General features: G+C 38.6%; 1 protein-coding gene across 1 annotated transcript in view; it reads right to left on the reverse strand.

Annotated features, from left to right (window-relative positions):
* Positions 1-20,224, reverse strand: part of LOC122442477 (dynein axonemal heavy chain 6) — a 248,413-nt gene that overhangs the window by 186,212 nt on the left and 41,977 nt on the right. The window contains exons 11-13 of the mRNA XM_043470348.1: positions 19,786-19,902; positions 12,936-13,136; positions 3,264-3,384 (exon numbers count right to left, since the gene is read on the reverse strand). Of these exons, the coding sequence (XP_043326283.1) occupies positions 3,264-3,384; positions 12,936-13,136; positions 19,786-19,902 (439 nt within the window). The remainder of the gene's footprint in view (positions 1-3,263; positions 3,385-12,935; positions 13,137-19,785; positions 19,903-20,224) is intronic.

The following is a 20,224-nucleotide window of genomic DNA, read 5'->3' on the forward strand; positions in this document are numbered from 1 at the left end:
ATTAAACCTGCATCTCCTGTGTCTCCTGCATTGCAGGCAGATTCTTTACCAAGTGTATAAGGATATTAACAGAGAAAGATTGAAACTCAAGAGATCAGGCATAGCTAAAGTTATTTCCATTCCTCTTCCCAATACCTCTGCCAACCCTGCTCCCCACATCAAGTTAAGGCCATTGTCAACTTTGTCTGCCAATCCTGCAGTTGCATTTTGATAATCTTCCTATCTCCAATTTCTCCCTTTCCCAAATCACCAGTGGAAGTCTGATTATCTTGAAATCATACTATTTGTCAAAAACAGCTCTTACTAATACACATATAATACAACACAACTCCTTGTCTTTAAAAATTCAGCTAACTTTATTTCCAGTTGCTCCCTCCACTTGAGTCAGACTGTTTTCCCTACTGCTTCCTGTTCTTCTCTAACCCTCTTCCACCATCCCCAAGAGAAAAAGTTGTTGATCCCTGCCTTTATTTCCATCACCTCCTGTCCTGGACACAAGGGGCAGTTTGACACAGTATAAAGAACACATCAGACAAAGTCTTAGAAGACCTAGGCCCAAGTCTTTAACCAACCTGTTGCTTTGGGTAAGTTACTTAATCTTTCTGAGCTTCACCTTCCTCAAGATACAAAAAAAGGGATGACAATTATCTATCTGACTCATTTTAGAAGGTTTTGATGTGTTTATTTTTGAGAAATGAAAAAATTAGGATATCAAATGATCTGAGAAAACCCCTGGTGAGGAAAGCTGTATAATGTTGCTTGGTCTGGTATTTTCCCAATTTATTTGAACACAGAATCTTTTTCATAGTATCATGTAATATCCTTCAGAATAGTGGTTCAAGGAATACCAATTTGGGAAACACCAATTTAGTCCAATACTTTCATTTTATACATAAATAAATTTAGATTACTCAAAGTTAAATGACTTAGCCATGGTCACATTTATCCATGTTCAAAAGGAAACAAAAGAGTAAAGCCAACAGAAGGGCACTCTCTTGATGAGATGGAGGTGGGCTGGTTTGTATAACAAACTCTCAAGTCAGGGGAAACAATTTCTAAACCACTTACTCACTGTATAATCTTGGAGTTGCCTTATCTCTGTATTTCCACTTACCTATTTATAAAATGAGAATACTCGCCTATATAGAATTATGAGGATTAGATAAAATAGATTAGATGAGACAGCACAGTACCTATCATAAGTGCTTGGCAAGTATAGAAACTATTAGTAGACACTGACTTTTATAGAAATTTAGTGGCGAGATATGGCTGATTATTTCAGAAAGCCAGACCTGTCTTCTGATCACCTTCTGGGGCTAAACAAAGGGCAGCCTGGCTAAAAGTTTGGTTAAACAGGCATTTATTAAGTATAATAAACTATAATATATCCTAGGGCTTCCCAGATGGCACTTGTGGTAAAGAATTCCCCTGCCAATGCAGATGCAGTTTCAATCCCTGGGTGGGAAAGATCCCTCTGGAAGAGGAAATGGCAATCCGCTCTAGAATTCTTGCCTGGGAAATCTCATGGACAGAAGAACTTGGAGGGCTACAGTCCATGGAATCACAAAGAGTTGGACATGACTGAGCATCTGAGCACAATATGTCATAGGCAGTGTTATAGTAATTTGAGGGAATATGGTATAAACAGGCAAGGCATCGTATCCAAGGGGCAAAGCTACATTCTAATGGGAAATAACCGGGTTCAGAGGTTTAGGAAGTACCAGAAAGTTTCTAAAAGAGGAAGAAAACAACTTTTAGGAGTCCAGGCCAATCTACTCCAGATTCCCAGACAACAAATGGCTAATACCTATGATACCCTGGTTCAGAGATTGAGACAGGATTGACAAGCCAAGGCAGGACTAGATGAAGGGCAATCTGGGAGCTTGGTGGCCTTATCCAGTTAGGTAACTGGTGAGTGAGTAAAGTTATCCAACTTGAGGAACATGCTAACAGGAGACTCAGAGGCCTTGGCTCAAGGCTGTGAGTAGAAGATCTAGATGGTTAGAACTGGTTATTCGGATTAGTTTATTTCATGTGCTGAAATGCCAGGCTCCACATCTTACTGTTACCATCGTCCACCACAGTACCTGTCAGTTCCCTTCAGTTCAACACACACTAAGTCTCAGTGTGACAGTGTTGGTGAAGAATGGTAGAAATGAACTTGTCTAATTCTTTTTTTAATTTCTTAAGTAGAACCCCACTTTTGTTTCTTGAGCAAGTTAGTGCTTTGGAAAAAAAAGGTCTGTTTCAACTTTTCAAAAAGTAAAAAGTAAACACAGTGTCTATTCTTGGATTAGATTCTGGGCCAAATCAGCTGCAAACTGCTTTATTTGGCAGATTCTGAATATGGACTAAATGTTGATTTTAGAGATTTTTTTTTTCAGGTGTGAAAATATTTTGGTTCTGTAGGGACATGCTTTTTGAAGATGCACATTGAAGTATTTCATTTAGGGACTGGCATGTCTAATTTGCTTTAAAATACTTCAGTGTAATAAAAATAATGAACTGAAAGAAAAACACAAGAATTTCCAGAAAAAAATAGTGCTCATTCATGAGGCAAAGTATCAGAGTAAACATTTTTGTGCATGAGAAAAAAAAAGAATAAAACCAGATAATGAAACAAACCAAAAAAAGAATATGAACGATATACTTCACATTTTTAAATGGTAATAATGAATGCTATATACTTAATTTTCATAATCATTTGGAAACTTTCTTGCCTGAAATTTCACTTGGGCATTGTATTTTATTTTCTTTGGTTGAAGAAAATAAGTTTAATAAAATAACTTCTCCATGGTTCTAATCTCATGAGTAAGGTGTCAATTCATAGATTCATACCTACCCGGTTGCAATAGGGCTGTACAAATAGAGTAACTTGAATTCCTGAGACAGAATGAATTCCTGAGATACATGTTACACTATGTAAACATTTTTTAAGGAATCTGAGGGGAAAACATTCCTTTCAACTCCTTTCCATATAGAGGCTATATGACCTTTGCACTGATACAGTTTCATACTAAAAGATAAGCTCTTGGGGAAGAATGCCTTCCCATAATATTCTGAAATAAAACATAACAGTAAAACTAAAGAAAAAAGTGGTTCTACAGAAAATAATCTAGAAATGAATAAACTCTTGTGTTTTGTCAGGCCAACTCTTTTGGGCTACCATCTCTGGCACCACACACCACAAAGCAGAAACCTAGACCATGATAAACCTTGATATGACTCTTAGACATAATTAGCAAGGACAAATGAAAACTTACCAGGTTCTTGAAGTTTAAGAGCTTCTAAGTCAAGACTTTCATTTTCCTTGAAGAATATTTGAAACTTTTCAAATGTAGCTGCATATAATTGGGCAGATTCAAATGCTGCCTGTATGGCTTCCTACACATTATATAAAATAAAAACAGACAAAACTATATTTTTCCTAAGCAGAATTTAATTCTATACAACTAAAAAATGCAGATGCACACTATGCTGTGACCTGGGGATATATAAGTGAGAGAAAAGGTACCATCCCTGATGACAAAGGACAGTTAATAAATTCTCTTATGAAACTTAAAAAAAAAGATACATCTTTAAATGTGACTTTCAAAGAATTGTTCCTTATGATTAAAAAGAAGTAAACTTGTAATTTTTTAGCTTCATGGTGAACTTACACATCACTAGTAGATATATGGCAAGAGGCAATGTCTATTTATTTTCCAAATCACAAATTTTATATCTTAGTTTAACTGTTTTTGAGCCAAGGCAAAACCATTTAGCATATATGCAAAATTACTTGCCTAATCTCATTATTAAATTATGTATGCTGGCAAGTTTCCTATTTCAAAATGTCTTCAGAATTTGCCCTAATAAATACTTTCCCTCACTTTGCTTAAACTTGGCACCAACCTCCACTTCCCTACAAGACTTTTCATATAGTACCATGTCAGTACACATTATCATAGTTCAATGGCATCATAATGCCTGCAAATGGCAGTTAGGACTTGTTTCTTGTTGATCTTGGCCTATTACTCCCTGGCTGCACTCCATTGCCTTCTCTTAATATTTCCTACTAAGACTTCTTGCAAATGACTGCAATTTGTCCCAAGGAAAACAATTGCCATTCCCAACACACCAATGCTAGGGTAGGTGGCTCAGACTTAGTGGTAGTGGTAGAAATTTTAATTACAAACAATAGCACACACCCTAGATAGCTATATTTAGATATTTGTTCATTTATTTCCTTTCAATAGGCTTCTTATATAATATTCCAGAATGTTTCTGCTGTTTATTTCTTTACATTAAAAATTGAAGGGAAGATACTATGTCAAAGTATATCTCCTTTGAGCAGATTTAATAGTGTCTCTGGTACATGATCATGCAAGTGTTAGGCAGAAACACAATGGGTGACCCAAAAGTGGAAAGATCCACCAACATGTTGAAATATGATTTTTAAAACCTCACAGTATAGTTGGTGGAATAGTTCAAAGAATTCCATATACAGTCACTGAATTCCTTAAATTTTAATAATATATCACATTTGCTCTATGATTCTCTCTACATTTCTGAACCATTTGGAATAAAGCTGCAGACACAAGATATTTCTAACACTAAATATTTCAGGGTTTATTTAACAAACATAAAAATATTTTCTTAAGCTGCCATAGTATTAATATAATGACTTAAATCAGGAAATTAGCATTGATATTAATACTATTATCTAATTACAGGCCTTTATACAAATTTTGCCATTTCTCCTAATAATGCCTTTCATAGCAAAATAAAAAACCTTGTTTCCCCCCTGGCCCGCTATCCTATCCAGGATCAGGTATTGTATCTTGTCATATATCTTTGGTGTCCTTTAATCTGGACCAATTTCTCAATCTTTGTCATTCATGATCTTTACCTTTTCGAAGAGTAACACGTGTGTGGGTGTGTGTTTGTGTAACACTTCTTAATGCTTACATTCAGTTATACATTTTGGCAATAATATGACAGAAATGATGTATGTTCTCCATGTATCATGTTTAAAGGCACATAATGTTGATTTGTCCCATTACTGGTGATGTTAACATACTAAAGTGGTATCTGTGAGGTCTGTCAATGTAAACTTACTATTTTCTTTCTTTAAATCAATAAATATCCTATGCAGAAATGTTTTGAGAAGAAAAAGTCCTTTTTCTTACCATACCTTTGCATATCCATTTCAGTATGCATTGGAGATTCTCACCTATTTCTATGGTTGCTATAGTGGTGATCTTTTTTTAGGTTTTCCTTCTACATTTACTAGTTGGCATTTTACTGTAAGGAAGAACTTTCCATTCTCACTCCATCGATTCATTCATTCATTCATAAAATATACTTATGTATTCTTATTTTATTCAAACACTGTTATAACCATTACTTATTTTAATGGTCAGATTGTTCTAGGGAGACCCTTCAGGTTGGCTTTTTAATCTTTCCTGCATGTCTCCATTAGTTTTTAGACATCTTCTTATTTGTGTGTGTGGCGGTGGGGGTGGTGGGGCTTTCCTGGTGGCTAGATGGTAAAGCATCTGCCTGCAATGAAGGAGACCCTGGTTCAATTCCTGGATTGGAAAGATCCCCTGGAAAAGTAAATGGCAACCTATTCCAGTATTCTTGCCTGGGAAATTCCATTGACAGAGGAGCCTGGCGGGCTATAGTCTATGGTGTCACAAAGAGTCAGACATGACTAAGCAATTAACGCTTTCACTTTCACTCATATTTTGGTTCAACACTATGCTCTGGGCTATTCTTGTACTTCGGTTGTCCTAGGAATAAGCAATTTCTTCAGAGATAAGGATCTTCTGCTTTGGAATGATACATAGAAATCAATGTGTGGACACTAAATGGGCTCATCGCTATTAGGATGTCACTGCTTCCAGACCATCTCAGTGAGCAGAACAAGACACACACACCCACCCCCCACAAATATACATATATGCATACACAAAACCCTACATATAGTTCTCTTTCTATTGATTAATTAAAAATCATGAGTTCATAATTCCATTTCCAATATAACACCATTCTGGCCTTTTCTCTTCCATATTTGTACTTCCCTTTCTGAGGATGAGTAGCCTCATTTCATTATCCACAATATGTTTAGTTGTTTGCTAAACTCCAGCATACACAGAAAGTCATTTCAGAATTGCTAATGCACTAATACCACCGTGAAAAACAAACTAATTGGAACCTAATATTTGTTATAATTACAGTGATCTTTAGCTTAAGGGTATACAGGCAAAACACTGTATTTAAAAGTTACTTGTTTCAGTGTTTCCCCCTTCCTCGCAGTATGGTTATTCATTTGAAATATAGAATAGTTCATTTGTTTTTTTTACTGCATTCTATTTTAAGATTTTGTTTCCTCATTCTCATAGCTTTCCTGTTGTTGTTATTTAGACACTAAGCTGGGTCCCACTCTTTTGTGACCTCATGGATTGTAGCCTGCCTGGCTCCTCTGTCCATGGGATTTCCCAGGCAAGAATACTGGAGTAGGGTGCCATGTCCTTGTCCGGGGGATCTTCCTGAGCCAAGGATCGAACTCACGTCTCCTGCATTGGCAGGTGGATTCTTTACCACTGAGCCACTAGGGAAGAACATAGATTTTTAAAGAACTGTACTGGACTATACTAAAAGGTCTTTTAATTTCATGGCTGCAATCACCATCTGCAGTGATTTTTGAGCCCCCCCAAAAATAAAGTCAGCCACTGTTTCCACTGTTTCCCCATCTATTTCCCATGAAGTGATGGGACCAGATGCCATGATCTTAGTTTTCTGAATGTTGAGCTTTAAGCCAACTTTTTCACTCTCCTCTTTCACTTTCATCAAGAGGCTTTTAAGGAAAGTTATGACCAACCTAGATAGCATATTAAAAAGCAGAGACATTACTTTGCCAACAAAGGTCCGTCTAGTCAAGGCTATGGTTTTTCCAGTGGTCATGTATGGATGTGAGAATTGGACTGTGAAGAAAGCTGAGCGCTGAAGAATTGATGCTCTTGAACTGTGGTGTTGGAGAATACTCTTGACAGTCCCTTGGACTGCAAGGAGATCCAACCAGTCCATCCTAAAGGAGATCAGTCCTGGGTGTTCATTGGAAGGACTGATGCTGAAGCTGAAACTCCAATACTCTGGCCACCTCATGCCAAGAGTTGACTCATTGGAAAAGACCCTGATGCTGGGAGGGATTGGGGGTAGGAGGACAACAGGATGACAGAGGATGAGATGGCTGGATGGCATCACCGACTCAATGGACATGAGTTTGAGTAAACTCCGGGAGTTGGTGATGGACAGGGAGGCCAGGTGTGCTGGGATTCATGGGGTTGCAAAGAGTCTGACATGACTGAGCGACTGAACTGAACTGAACTGATACTAAAAGGTATGCTCAGAACTAAGTGTGACTCTTCTCATCTTTTCTACTCCAAACCCACCATCCTGCCTACACCATTCCCACTGTCTTCTCTAGGGAACCAATTTCCTTAATTTCTGGTGTATCTCTTCCTTCTCCCTATTTTCTGACATAAAAAGTAACACACTATAGATATTCTTGTCTAACTTGATTTTTCCACCTAACAGTATATCCTGGAAATCACTCCATATTTAATAAATTTTCATGTGTACTTAGGTGTATTTTTGGGCTTTTTATTCTATTTCACTGGCCTGATAATGATGCATGTGCCAATACCACAATCTTTTAATTATAGAGTTTATATTTAATACTTAGCTAGCATAGTACCCCAAATAACTTTTCTTTTTTAAGGTTTTCCTAGCTTCCATAAATGTCTATTATTCCTTATAGGCTTTACTATAAACCTAACATGGTCTACAATAAGTTTATTAGTATTATTATTTTATTGGCATTTGTATTACATTTATAAATTAACCTAGGGAGAATAGAAGCCTTTATTACGTTGAGTCATTCCATCTAAGAACATTTATCTATTTTTGTGTCTTCCAGAAGCATTTAAGAAAACTTAAAAGATATTCTTATATAGGTTTTTTAGCATTTCTTACTAGGGTTTACTCCTAAATATATTACCTGCTTTGTTGCTATTACAAATGGAGATTTTTCCACCAGGCAGTTTCAGTATTCTGGAGCAATTTATGTGATACTGTGAATATATGGCCTTTGGTGAGTTGATCTCTTTATATATGGTATTTTGTGAATATATGGTCTTTGGTGAGTTCCCCTGTGAACCCATTTGGGCCTGGTGCTTTTTATAAGGTATTTCTTTAATAACTTCCTCTGTTTCTGTGGATACTGATAAGCTTTCTATTTCCAATGCTATTAATTTAGATACCCAAGTTTCCCTAAAAATACTATCCATTTAATCTAAGTTTTCAAATTTATTTGGATAAATGTCTGCAAGGTTTTCATATTTATTTAGATAAGTGAATTTTTATTTGCATAAAAATCCCTCATGTTTTTTTTTTTCTGTTTCAATGGTTATTTCCTTATTATTTATCATTGATTATGTTAGTTAAGAATTCCATAGCCTAATTTCCATGTTTCCTACTTGATCTGTTTTCTGATGAAGGCTCCATGTTAAAGACTTCTGTTCACAGTAATTCTGTTTATGTACCATTTATGTCTCATTGCATCTCTTTGCCTTTTGCATATCCTGTACTATTTTGTGCATAGAGATTTATAGCCCTGACTCATGGGACCACAAGTCTTGCTTTCTTATGGTTACATTTGCCTTTACAATATTGAACACCACTCCATATTTTCTTTCTCTAACTTCTTTGTCTTACATTGCCCATTTGTTCTTGCATGCTGTGTGTCTTATCCATTAAAGCTTTCAGCATACTAATCATCAGTTCAGTTCAGTTCACTCAGTCATGTCCAACTCTTTGTGACCCCATGGACTGCAGCACGCCAGGATTCTCTGTCCATCACCTACTTCCGGAGCTTGCTCAAACTCATGTCCACGAGTCAGTTATGCCATCCAATTACCCCATCCTCTGTCATCCCCTTCTCCTCTCACTGGAAAAACCACAGCTTTGATTAGATGGACCTTTGTTGGCAAAGTAATGTCTCTGCTTTTTAATATGCTGTCTAGGTCAGTCATAGCTTTTCTTCCAAGGAGCAAGTGTCTTTTAATTTCATGGCTGCAGTCACCACCAGTAGTGACTTTGGAGCCCAAAAAATAAAGCCTCTCACTGTTTCCATTGTCTCCCCATCTATTTGCCATGAGGTGATGGGACCAGATGCCACCACTATCATCTTAGTTTTCTCAACGATGAGTTTTGAATATTGAATTTGAATAAACGTTGAATATTTTCACTCTCCTCTTTCACTTTCATCAAGAGGTTCTTTAGTTCTTCTTTGCTTTCTGCCATAAGGGTGGTTCATCTGCATATCTGAGGTTATTGATATATTTCCCGGCAGTCTTGATTCCAGTTTGTGCTTCATCCAGCCCAGCATTTCTCATGATGTACTCTGCATAGAAGTTAAATAAGCAGGGTGACAGTATATAGCGTTGACGTACTCCTTTTCTGATTTGGAACCAGTCTGTTGTTCCATGTCCAGTTCTAACTGTTGCCTCTTAACTTGCACACAGATTTCTCAGGAGGCAGGTCAGGTGGTCATCTCTTTCAGAATTTTCCACAGTTTGTTATGATCCACACAGTCAAAGGCTTTGGCATAGTCAATAAAGCAGAAGTATATATATTTTCTGGAACTCTCTTGCTTTTTCTATGATCCAATGGATGTTGGCAGTTTGACCTCTGGTTCCGCTGTCTTTTCTAAATCCAGCTTGAACATCTGGAAGTTCATGGTTCACATACTGTTGAAGCCTGGCTTGGAGAATTTTGAGCATTACTTTACTAGCGTGTGAGATGAGTGCAATTGTGTGGTAGTTTGAGCATACTTTGGCATTGCCTTTCTTTAGGGCTGGAGTGAAAACTGACCTTTTCCAGTCCTGTGGCCACTGCTGAGTTTTCTAAATTTGCTGGCATATTGATTGCAGCACTTTCACAGCATCATCTTTTAGGATTTGAAAGAGCTCAACTGGAATTCCATTGCCTTCACTAGCTTTGCTTGTAGTGATGCTTCCTAAGGCCCACTTCACTTTGCATTCCAGGATGTCTGCCTCTGGGTGAGTGATCATACCATCGTGGTTATCTGGGTCATGAAGATCTTTTCTGTATAGTTCTGTGTATTGTTGCTACCTCTTCTTAATATCTTCTGCTTCTGTTAGGTCCATTCCATGTCTGTTCTTTATTGTACCCTTTGCATGAAATGTTCCCTTGATATCTCTAACTTCTTGAAGAGATCTCTAGTCTTTCCCATTCTATTAATCACAGTTGTTCTATTAATCATGCATGCATGCTCAGTCACTTCAGTCGTGTCTGATTCTCTGTGACCCCATGGACCATGGCCCGCCAGACTCCTCTGTCCATGGGATTCTCCAGGCAAGAATACTGGAAAGGGTTGCCATTTCCTTCTCCAGTGACTATTAATCATAGTTGTATGATTATTTAATTACAGTTGCTTTAAATTCTGGGTCTGATATGTCCAATACCCCTGCCATGTTTGGGTCTGATACTTGCTCTGTCTTCTAATTTTTTCCCTTTTTAATACACCTTGTAACTTTTTTTGATAACCGGATGTGATATACTTGGTAAAAGGAATGGCTGTTAACAGGTCCTTAGTTAGAGGATGATATGTGTCAGGGAAGGGGATATATTTTACCTTCATCCTTTGATTAGGTCTCAGTCTTTTTTTGAGCCAGTGCCTCTGGACTGTGAGTATCATAAATGTCTTTTGCTTTTTTCCCCCCTCTCTCCTTAGGTGGGACAGGATGGCTAGAGTAGGCTGGAGTTGTGTATTTCCCTTCCCTCAGGTCAGTAAAGACCTGACAATACACTAGCAAATTAAACTCTGGATAACTAATTTCCTCTAAGGGCAGGCCTTGTTAAGAACAGAGTGCTCTGATGTATTTCAAATTATTCCTTTTCCCCTCTTCCTGCTGGAAGCATGAGGAGATCTTTTTCTAATATTTACTGTGAGAACCTGGTTGAGCTGCAGGTAAATTTCATAATACTGTGGGAGTCTCCTATAACTGGGTCCCCTGAGTGTTTTACTCTGAGTTATTAACACTGAGCCTCCAGCAATGTACCAGTTACTGTTTTTCCCGTCCTGGCACTGGTTCTCTCTGAGATTTCTGTCAATGAATCTCTGCTCTCAGAACCATGACTCCCTGTATATATTTCTCTGCCCTTTCAATCTTGAGGGCTGTGGTTTTCCCTATGTCCTCGCCTCTCTTAAAGACCCATTAACAGTCATTTCAATCAATGTGTTCAGCTTTTTACTTGTTAGGATGGAGTGGCAACTTCCAAGCTCGTTACATGTGGGTCTACAAATAGAAAGATCATTCTTATTACCAGCTATCTCTTGGTTGGATGAAACTCAACTTCGTTACACAAAAACTCCAGATCAGCATCAAGTTCTCTAGGGCATTGTATTTCTAAAACTACTTTTTCTATAACCTTGCTACTTGAAGGACTGGCTTATCTAGATAAAAATTCTTGATTCACACTTCTTTCCCTTGAGTTTCATTAAAAAGTGCTGTTCCATCATCACCTTGCTTTATATGTCATTTTTAAGAAGCCTGATGCTGGTCTAATTCTCTTACTTCCACATGTTATGTTATTATTTTGCTTTGAGACCTGGAGGAAATTTTTTTTTTTTCTTTAAAAGATAATAGTTTCAAGAGTATGTATCTCAGAGTTAATTGATCTAAGTCAATTTTCCAAGGTACTCTGTATATAGATTCACAGTTTCTTTTCTCGGGCTATAGTTATTTGCTTGTTCTACCCCTTGTTTTTTTTCTTCTTCAGAGACTTCAATTATATGTATATTATTTCTTCTTTGCCTGTTTTCTATTTTGATTATTTTCTTTCTAATCGTTTTTTTTTTTTTTTTCTTATATCTTGTACAGTGGTAAAGAATCTGCCTGCCAATGAAGGAGACACAAGAGATGTGGGTTCTATCCTTGGGTCAGGAAGATCCCTTGGAACCCACTCCAGCATTCTTGCCTGGAACATTCCATAGACAGAGGAGCCTGGTGGGCTACAGTCCATAGGGTCGCAAAGAGTTGTACAAAACTGAGCAACTGAGGACATGCACAAACACTAGCTTATTTTCATTCTCTTAGTTGTTTTCTTGTCTTTTAAATTTTAGTTTCAGTTTATTCTCCTTTGGACACTATGCAGTTTATTCTACATTTCTGAGATAATTTTGTCTTAAAACAATACCATTTATATTTTGAATTTTGAATTTTTGAGATGTTATTTCACACATATTCAGACTTGAATATGTGTTTGAGGTTATATACTTGAGTTTACAGTACAGCTTCTGTTTCATGGCTTTGAGGGGGAAGAGAAGGAATATTCATTAGCTTTTTAAATCTTCATTTTTCTGATTTTTCCTTATGGTAAGTTCTCATGTATTTAATATATTTTCATTAATTCAGTTCATGGATTTGGAGTAATTTATAAGATTTATAATTCAAAGGCATTCTATTTTGTTAAGTGTAGCAATGTGCAGATTACTTTATCTTCTGGTTGTGGGGAAAGAGTTGGGTATATTCTGATTTTTTGGTTCTTTTTTGTTTAGCAGGACCTTAACTTTTCATCAGTTGCTTTATTTCTTCTGCACCACTCAATGCTCAAATAATGACTCTTCTTCCTTTTTTAACCTTATTTTATCCCCTAGAAGTTATGCCGTCTTGAATAGCTTGTTCCTTTATGTCTTTTTCCTATCATCAGTGCTCTGATATACTAGGACTTTAAAAAAATCTCTTAACCATCTAGAGATTAAGTAGCACTCAATTTAAAGATAAGACAGGAAGAAAATATGTTGCTCAGTTAATTAAAAATTTAAAGTATTGTAAAAATGGCTTTAGTAAAAGAAAATATACCTTTATTTGGAAGATAATTGTGTGAAAATTCTTATCATCATCAAATACTGCTGATAAGCTTGGACCAAACCCACAAGTTTTTTCTTCCCTTTTGTTGTTAATGTAAGGGCTGGTGAAAGCATCAAAATATGAATCAGGCACGAGATTAGGAACTGATAACACAGTGTTTTGGGAATGATTAATTGCACCTGAAATACCATCCTGTTAGAGAGAAAAGCACAAACAAAAATGTAAATACATATATGGGTATATTTATAAAAAATTTTGAATTTTCTAAAATATTAAAATAAATAAGAATAATTCATTCAACCATACCAAGTACTACATTGACTCTAAGTATATGACAAATCAGAAGACACAGCCCCTGTCTTTAGGAACTATGTTTTCTAGTTGAGAGAGAAACTGATAAGCAAAAAATTGCAACACATTAAGATGAATATATTACATTCATTTGAAATATGAACAAAACCCAGAAAAGTCATAAGGGAAAGAAAGCCAAGATAGGCTTAAGCAAATCAGGGAATGTTTAAAGGGTGGCTAGGTCTTGCCAGGTGGTGTTAGTGGGAAAGAACCTGTCTGCCAATGCAGGAGACATAAGAGACACAAGTTTGATCCCTAGGTCAGGAAGATCCCTTGGAGAAGGGCATGGCACTCACTCCAGTATTCTTGCCTGGAGAATCCCATGGACAGAGGAACCTGTGTCACAGAGTCAGACATGGCTGACTAGCAGGCAATCAATAAAAGTTCATATTCTTTGAGCAGTAATTTCCATTCTAGATATCTAACTTTAGAGAACAATTATGTATGTAAACAATGATTCATGTGGAATGGCACTCACTGAAGCAATACTTATAGTAAAAACTAATTAAAGAAATACTTTAGTGTTCAAAAATAGAAGAATAGTTAAGTTATAGTATATTTATACAAATGAAAATTAGGCACCTTTTCAAAATGGTGTCTCCAAAGATTGATTAATGAATGACATGGGGAAAAGTTTATAATATAATGCTATAAAGCTTATATAAAAAAAGAGCAGGATAAAACTGGTGTATAAATCCCATTTTAAAATGCATGTGTAAAATCTCATGGCAAGTTAAGTCTGTTTGTATATATCAGTATGTACTAAGACAAAATTGGAGAAAACGTCTAAAAATGTTAAAAGGTTATTTCTATTTGTGGCACATGGGATGACCAATGTTGCTAATAATGTCTTTCTGTGTCTTTCACATTCTCTTCAGTGAGCACAAATTAATTTTTAATTCATAATAAATATAAAATCTATCTAAATGATACAAAGAAAAGGTACTTCTTGAGATGAACCTTAAAAGATGAGCAGGAGCTTCTCAAGTATACAAGACGGGAGTAGAGTTCTTGTAAGTCATTGTATGTGACAGGCCCAAGGAGGGCAGCAGGATGTGTGCTGGAGTGTAACTGCCAGTGTGGTAAAATGCAGTTAACCCCTCATGAAAGGCCTTGTGAGTGATGCTGAGCTAGTGGCCCAGCATTTCCCAGATTGTGACCACAGACTACCCAGGGTCAGATAAGTTTGGGAAGAAACCTCAGATTAAGCAAAGCTAAACAGGATTTTCCTCTGGATCTGTTAAAAAGACGTTTTCGTATTTGTTAATATGTACATGCATATCACAACCCCCTGTCTCCTAGAATGTCTATCAGTATCTTATACAGCATCCTTTGAAAATGCTACTATAGACAATGGAGAAATTTAATTTTAAGTGACATGATAAGATATGCCTATGAAATAATCTTGCAGTCAGCAATGTAGAAAATGGACTAGAAGGTAGAGAGGCAGGCAGGTGAGAAGAGACTGTCACAGTAGGGATGGGGTTCTCATTGAAGAGAGGTGCAACTAAGGTCAACACACAGGACTTGATCCCAAAGAGTAGATGAGGGCTTTCCTGATGGTTCAGTGAGTAAAGAATTCGCCTGCGGTGCAGGAGACACCAGAGACACTAGTTCGAACCTTGGGTCAGGAAGATCCCCTGGAAAAGGAAACAGCAACCCGCTCCAGTATTCTTACTTAGGAAATCCTATGGACAGAGGAGCCTGGAGGGCTACAGTCCATGGGGTCACAAGAGTCGGACACGACTGATCGACTAAGCACAGGATGACTCCTAGATTGCTGGCTTGGGCATCTGGATACTGCTTTTCATTCAAATACAGAAGGAAAAGTAAGTTTTGGAAGAAGTTGATAAGTTTATTTTGGTGTGTGTGTGCTCGGTTGCTCAACTGGGTCTGACTCTTTGTGACCCCGTGGACTGTGGTCTGCCAGGCTCCTCTGCCCATGGGATTTTTCAAGCAAGAATACTGGAACAGGTTGCCAGTTACTCCTCCAGGGGATCTTCCTAACTCAGGGATCAAACCTGCATCTCTGTTGTCTTCTACATTAGCATGTGGATTCTTTACTTCTGTACCACCTGAGAAGCCCTTATTTTGGTGAGTTGGACTTAACTGTGGAGATTTCCAGATGGCTCTAAGTCTGGAGCCTAGAATAAAAGTACTGGATGGAAATATACATTTAAAGATGCCATTCTAGAAGCAGTATTTAGAACAATGGGCACAGACACAAGCACCCAGGAAGAATATATAGCATGTGAGGAGGAGGGAGCCTTTAAGGATCACAACAGTCAAAGGTCAGACAAAAAAGATGCTCCAAATAGAGGACTGGAAAGGATGAGATGTGGCACAGGAGTAAAACCAAGAGAAATTTAACCAAGGGGGACTCTATTTCCAGAGGTGGGAGCAGTAAGTAAGAGTCATATGCAATCAGAGGTCTGTCAAACACAACAGGAACAGGAAAGAATTGAAAAATGAGTGTTGGATCAAGTATTCAGGTCAGTTCAGTTCAGTCTCTAAGTCACATCCAACTCTTTGTGACCCCGTGGACTGCAGCACACCAGGCTTCCCTGTCCATCACCAACTCCCAGAGTCTACTTAAACTCATGTCCACTGAGTTAGTGATGCCATCCAACTGTCTCATCCTCTGTCGTCCCCTTCTCCTCCCGCCTTCAGTCTTTCCCAGCATCAGGGTCTTTTCAAATGAGTCAGCTCTTCGCATCAGGTGGCCAAAGTATTGGAGTTTCAGCTTCAACATCAGTACTTCCAGTGAATATTCAGGACTGATTTCCTTTAGGATGGACTGGCTGGATCTCCTTGCTGTTCAAGGGACTCTCAAGAGTCTTCTCCAACATCACAGTTCAAAAGCATCAATTCTTTGGCGCTCAGCTTTCTTTATAGTCCAACTCTCACATCCATACATGACTACTGGAAAAACCACAGCCTTGACTAGATGGACCTTTGTTGGCAAAGTAATGTCTCTGCTTTTTAATATGCTATCTAGGTTGATCATAACTTTTCTTCCAAGAAGTAAGTGTCTTTTAATTTCATGGCTGCAGTCACCATCTGCAGTGATTTTGGAGCCCCCAAAAATTAAGTCTGCCACTGTTTCTCCATCTATTTGCCATGAAGTGATGGGACCAAATGCCATGATCTCAGTTTTCTCAATGTTAAGCTTTTAAGCCAACTTTTTCACTCTCCTCTTTCACTTTCAAGAGGCTCTTTAGTTCTTTGCTTACTGCCATAAGGGTGGTGTCATCTGCACATCTGAGGTTATTGATATTTTTCCCGGCAATCTTGATTCCAGCGTATGCTTCATCCAGCCCACCATTTCTCATGATGTACTCTGAATATAAATTAAACAAGCAGGGTGACAGTATACAGCGTTGACTTACTCCTTTTCCTATTTGGAGCCAACCTGTTGTTCCATATCCAGTTCCAGCTGTTGCTTCCTGACCTGCATGCAGATTTCTCAAGAAGCAGGTTGGGTGGCCTGGTATATCCATCTCTTTCAGAATTTCCATAGTTTATTGTGATCCACACAGTCAAAGGCTTTGGCATAGTCAATAAAGCAGAAATAGATGTTTTTCTGGAACTCTCTTACTATTTCGATGATCCAGCAGATGTTGGCAGTTTGATCTCTGGTTCGTTTGCCTTTTCTAAATCCAACTTGAATACCTGGAAGTTCACGGTTCACATATTGTTGAAGCCTGGCTTGGAGAATGAGCATTATTTTACTAGTGTGTGAGATGAGTGCAATTGTGTGATTGTTTGAGCATTCTCTGGCATTGCTTTTCTTTGGGATTGGAATGAAAACTGACCTTTTCCAGTCGTGTGGCCACTGCTGAGTTTTCCAAATTTGCTGGCATATTGAGTGTAGCACTTTCACAGCATCATCTTTTGGATCAAGTATTTGGATCAAGGAGTAGGAGACCATAGTTAACCCAAGCAAGAACAATGTCAGATGTCAAGACTTAAGTATATAATTTTTCCTTTAGATGAAGCTCTACGTGCATATGCGTGTTTGAAATGCTCAGACTAATGACCAAAATAAGAGTGAGAAAAAAATAGAAAATTCATGATTGACAGTCCTGTTTTTACTGCCATTGGCTAATTTGGGGCTTAATGAAGCAAAATCTTATGTGTGGTGTGAACATATGAACGTGCTTAGCCTACGATTTATCTAGGAATTAAAAATACTTGTGTTGGGCTTCCCTGGTGGCTCAGATGGTAAAGAATCCACCTGTAATGCAGGAGACCCAGGTTCAGTCCCTGGGTTGGGAAGCTCCAGGAAAGGCTATCCACTCCAGTATTCTTGCCTGGACAATTCCATGGACAGAGGAGCCTGGCAGGCTGCAGTTCACAGGGTTACAAAGAGTGGGACACAAATGATTGACTAACACTCATGTTGGGAGTAGGGTCCTACAACAGGAAAGATTAAGTGTTGAAGTTTTCAAGGCCTATCCCTTGACGCTTAAGGAGAACAGCCAGCTGCGAGCTGGAGAGAGCTTTCTTGTGTTATCTCCTGTACTCTGTCTTCCATGTTAAGGCTATGAATATTCTGGCCTGGGAAGGGCATGAAAATCCAGTGCCTCTCTTACTGGGAACCCCTGAGAGAGAGTCCAACCACAGGGACCTCAGCAGTCTGCTCATTCTTGTACCCTAAACAAGCCTGATGATCTCATAAATTACGGAATCAAAAATTGTTGGAAGAGGAAGCAACCTTAAAACTCACCTGCCTCCTCATTTCACAGATGCATGTACTGAACCTCAGAGAGGTAAGTGGTTTCCCCAAGGTCAAAGAGCCTACTAATTGAAAAGCCAAAACTAGAATCTAGAGATCCTGATTACTAGTGCTTTTGCACCACAGTACACCAGCTAAGGACAGAAAATATAGTCTCCGGTTGGTCTATCAACCTGTGCTTGTACCTGAAGGAGGAAAGCAGAATTCTAAGATATCTGCCCGGATCCACCCTCCCTGTATACATGCCCTGTATAATCCCCTTCTCTTGGGTATGGGCAGTATCTGTGAACATGACGGATGGCACAGTCATGATGAAGTTACATTATAGGGAAAGACGAAGGGACTTTGCAGACATAATTGACTGTGCATTAATCAAAAATGTGATGGGACTTTCATGGCCCAGTAGTTAAGAATCTGCCTGCCAATGCAGGGAATACTGGTTCGATCCCTGGTCTGAGAAGATTCTACATGCTATGAGGCAACTAAGCCCGTGTGCTGCAACTATTGAAGCCCAAAGCCCTAGAGCCTGTGCTCTGCAACAAGAGAAGCCATCGCAATGGGACGCAAACACACCACAGTTAAAGTGTAGCCTCTGCCCACCACAACTAGAGAAAGCCTGCATGCAGCGAAGACCCAGCGCAGCCAAAAAGCCATACAGAAATAAATAGACATATTTAAAAAAGAAAGGATGTGCTGAGCCACAGTAGACCTGACTGAATCAAGTGAAAGTTCTTAAAAGAGAGATTGGGCCCTTCTCAAGGGAGATTCTCCAGCTGGTCTTGAAGAAGCAGACATATATATTGGAACGGGATGGTTCTCAGCTGACTTCTCTCAGGAAACCAGGGACTTCAGTCCTATAGCTGCTTAGAGATGAATTTTCACAACAACCTGAGGGAAACTGGAAGTAGATCCTTCTCCAGTAAAGCCTCTGAGGAAACCTCAGCCCAGACAACACCCAAAGGGCAGCCTGGAGAGGCCCTGAAGCAGAGAAGGAGCTAAAAGGTGCCCAGACTCCTGACCCACAGAGATGGAGGTAAATATTGCTTTAAGTGGCCAAACTAGTAGCAATTGACTGCATAGCATAGCAAAAACTGGATGTATGGAAGAAACCAACACAATATTGTAAAGCAATTATCCTCCAATTAAAAAATTAAAAATAGATACCAAAACAATAAAATCCTCTTAAATGTGGCATATTTAAAAAAGATTTCAAAATGATATTTACAACAGTGATTTCTTGGACTCACATTAGAAGGATGCCTATAAGTGAGAGAGTGAAGTAGCTCAATTGTGTCCGACTCTTTGCGACCCCATGGACTGTAGCTATTGGGCTCCTCCATGGAATTTTCCAGGCAAGAGTACTGGAGTAGGGTGCCATTTCTTTCTCCAGAGGACCTTCCTGACCCAGGGATCAAACCCAGGTCTCCTTTATTATAGGCAGATGTTTTAACATCTGAGCCACCAGGGAAGTCCTCTAAATTCATATACAGACTATATTCTCCTGATACATATAGGAGAATATATATCAAGCCCTATCAAGCCCCTAATCTGTCTCAAATGAAAGAAAACATGCTAAACTTTCAGATACTTTTTATGTAGATGCCATGCTGTGCACAGAACAATGCTGTCTTTTTCTTATGATCATTTTGGAGAAGTAACAATAGTGAACCTGCTAATCATTTAACAGTAGAACAATTGCTTCATTTTCCAAGAAGTTATTTATACACAGACGTTGAGGGAGGGAACACTTACCAGAAAATCTTCCAAAGAAGGCTCAAAGAGCAGTGACTGGACTGTCAAAATCAGTTCCGTGAGAAACATCGGAATGAGAGACTCATCTTCTTCCTGCTTCTCCAACACAGGGGCCCCCTGCAATGAGCACATGTGCAGTGTTATAAAGCTATAAGTTGTTGGTTGGTTAGTCAGTAAGTCATGCCTGACTCTCTGCGACCCCAAGGACTAGCCCGCCAGGCTCCTCTGTCCAAGGAATTCTCTAGGCAAGAATACTGGAGTGGGTTGCCATTCCCTTCTCCAGGGCATCTTCTTGACTCAGGGATCAAACCCATGTCTCCTGCATTGGCAGGTGGATTCTTCACCGCTGAGCCACCAAGGAAGCCATAAAGATGTTAAGTATCAAGGTCTAAAATAAAAAACCTCTGTATTACAGAAGGCACATAAACTCATACAATTA

This window comes from Cervus canadensis, chromosome 5, assembly GCF_019320065.1.
Source record: "Cervus canadensis isolate Bull #8, Minnesota chromosome 5, ASM1932006v1, whole genome shotgun sequence".
Taxonomy (NCBI): domain Eukaryota; kingdom Metazoa; phylum Chordata; class Mammalia; order Artiodactyla; family Cervidae; genus Cervus; species Cervus canadensis.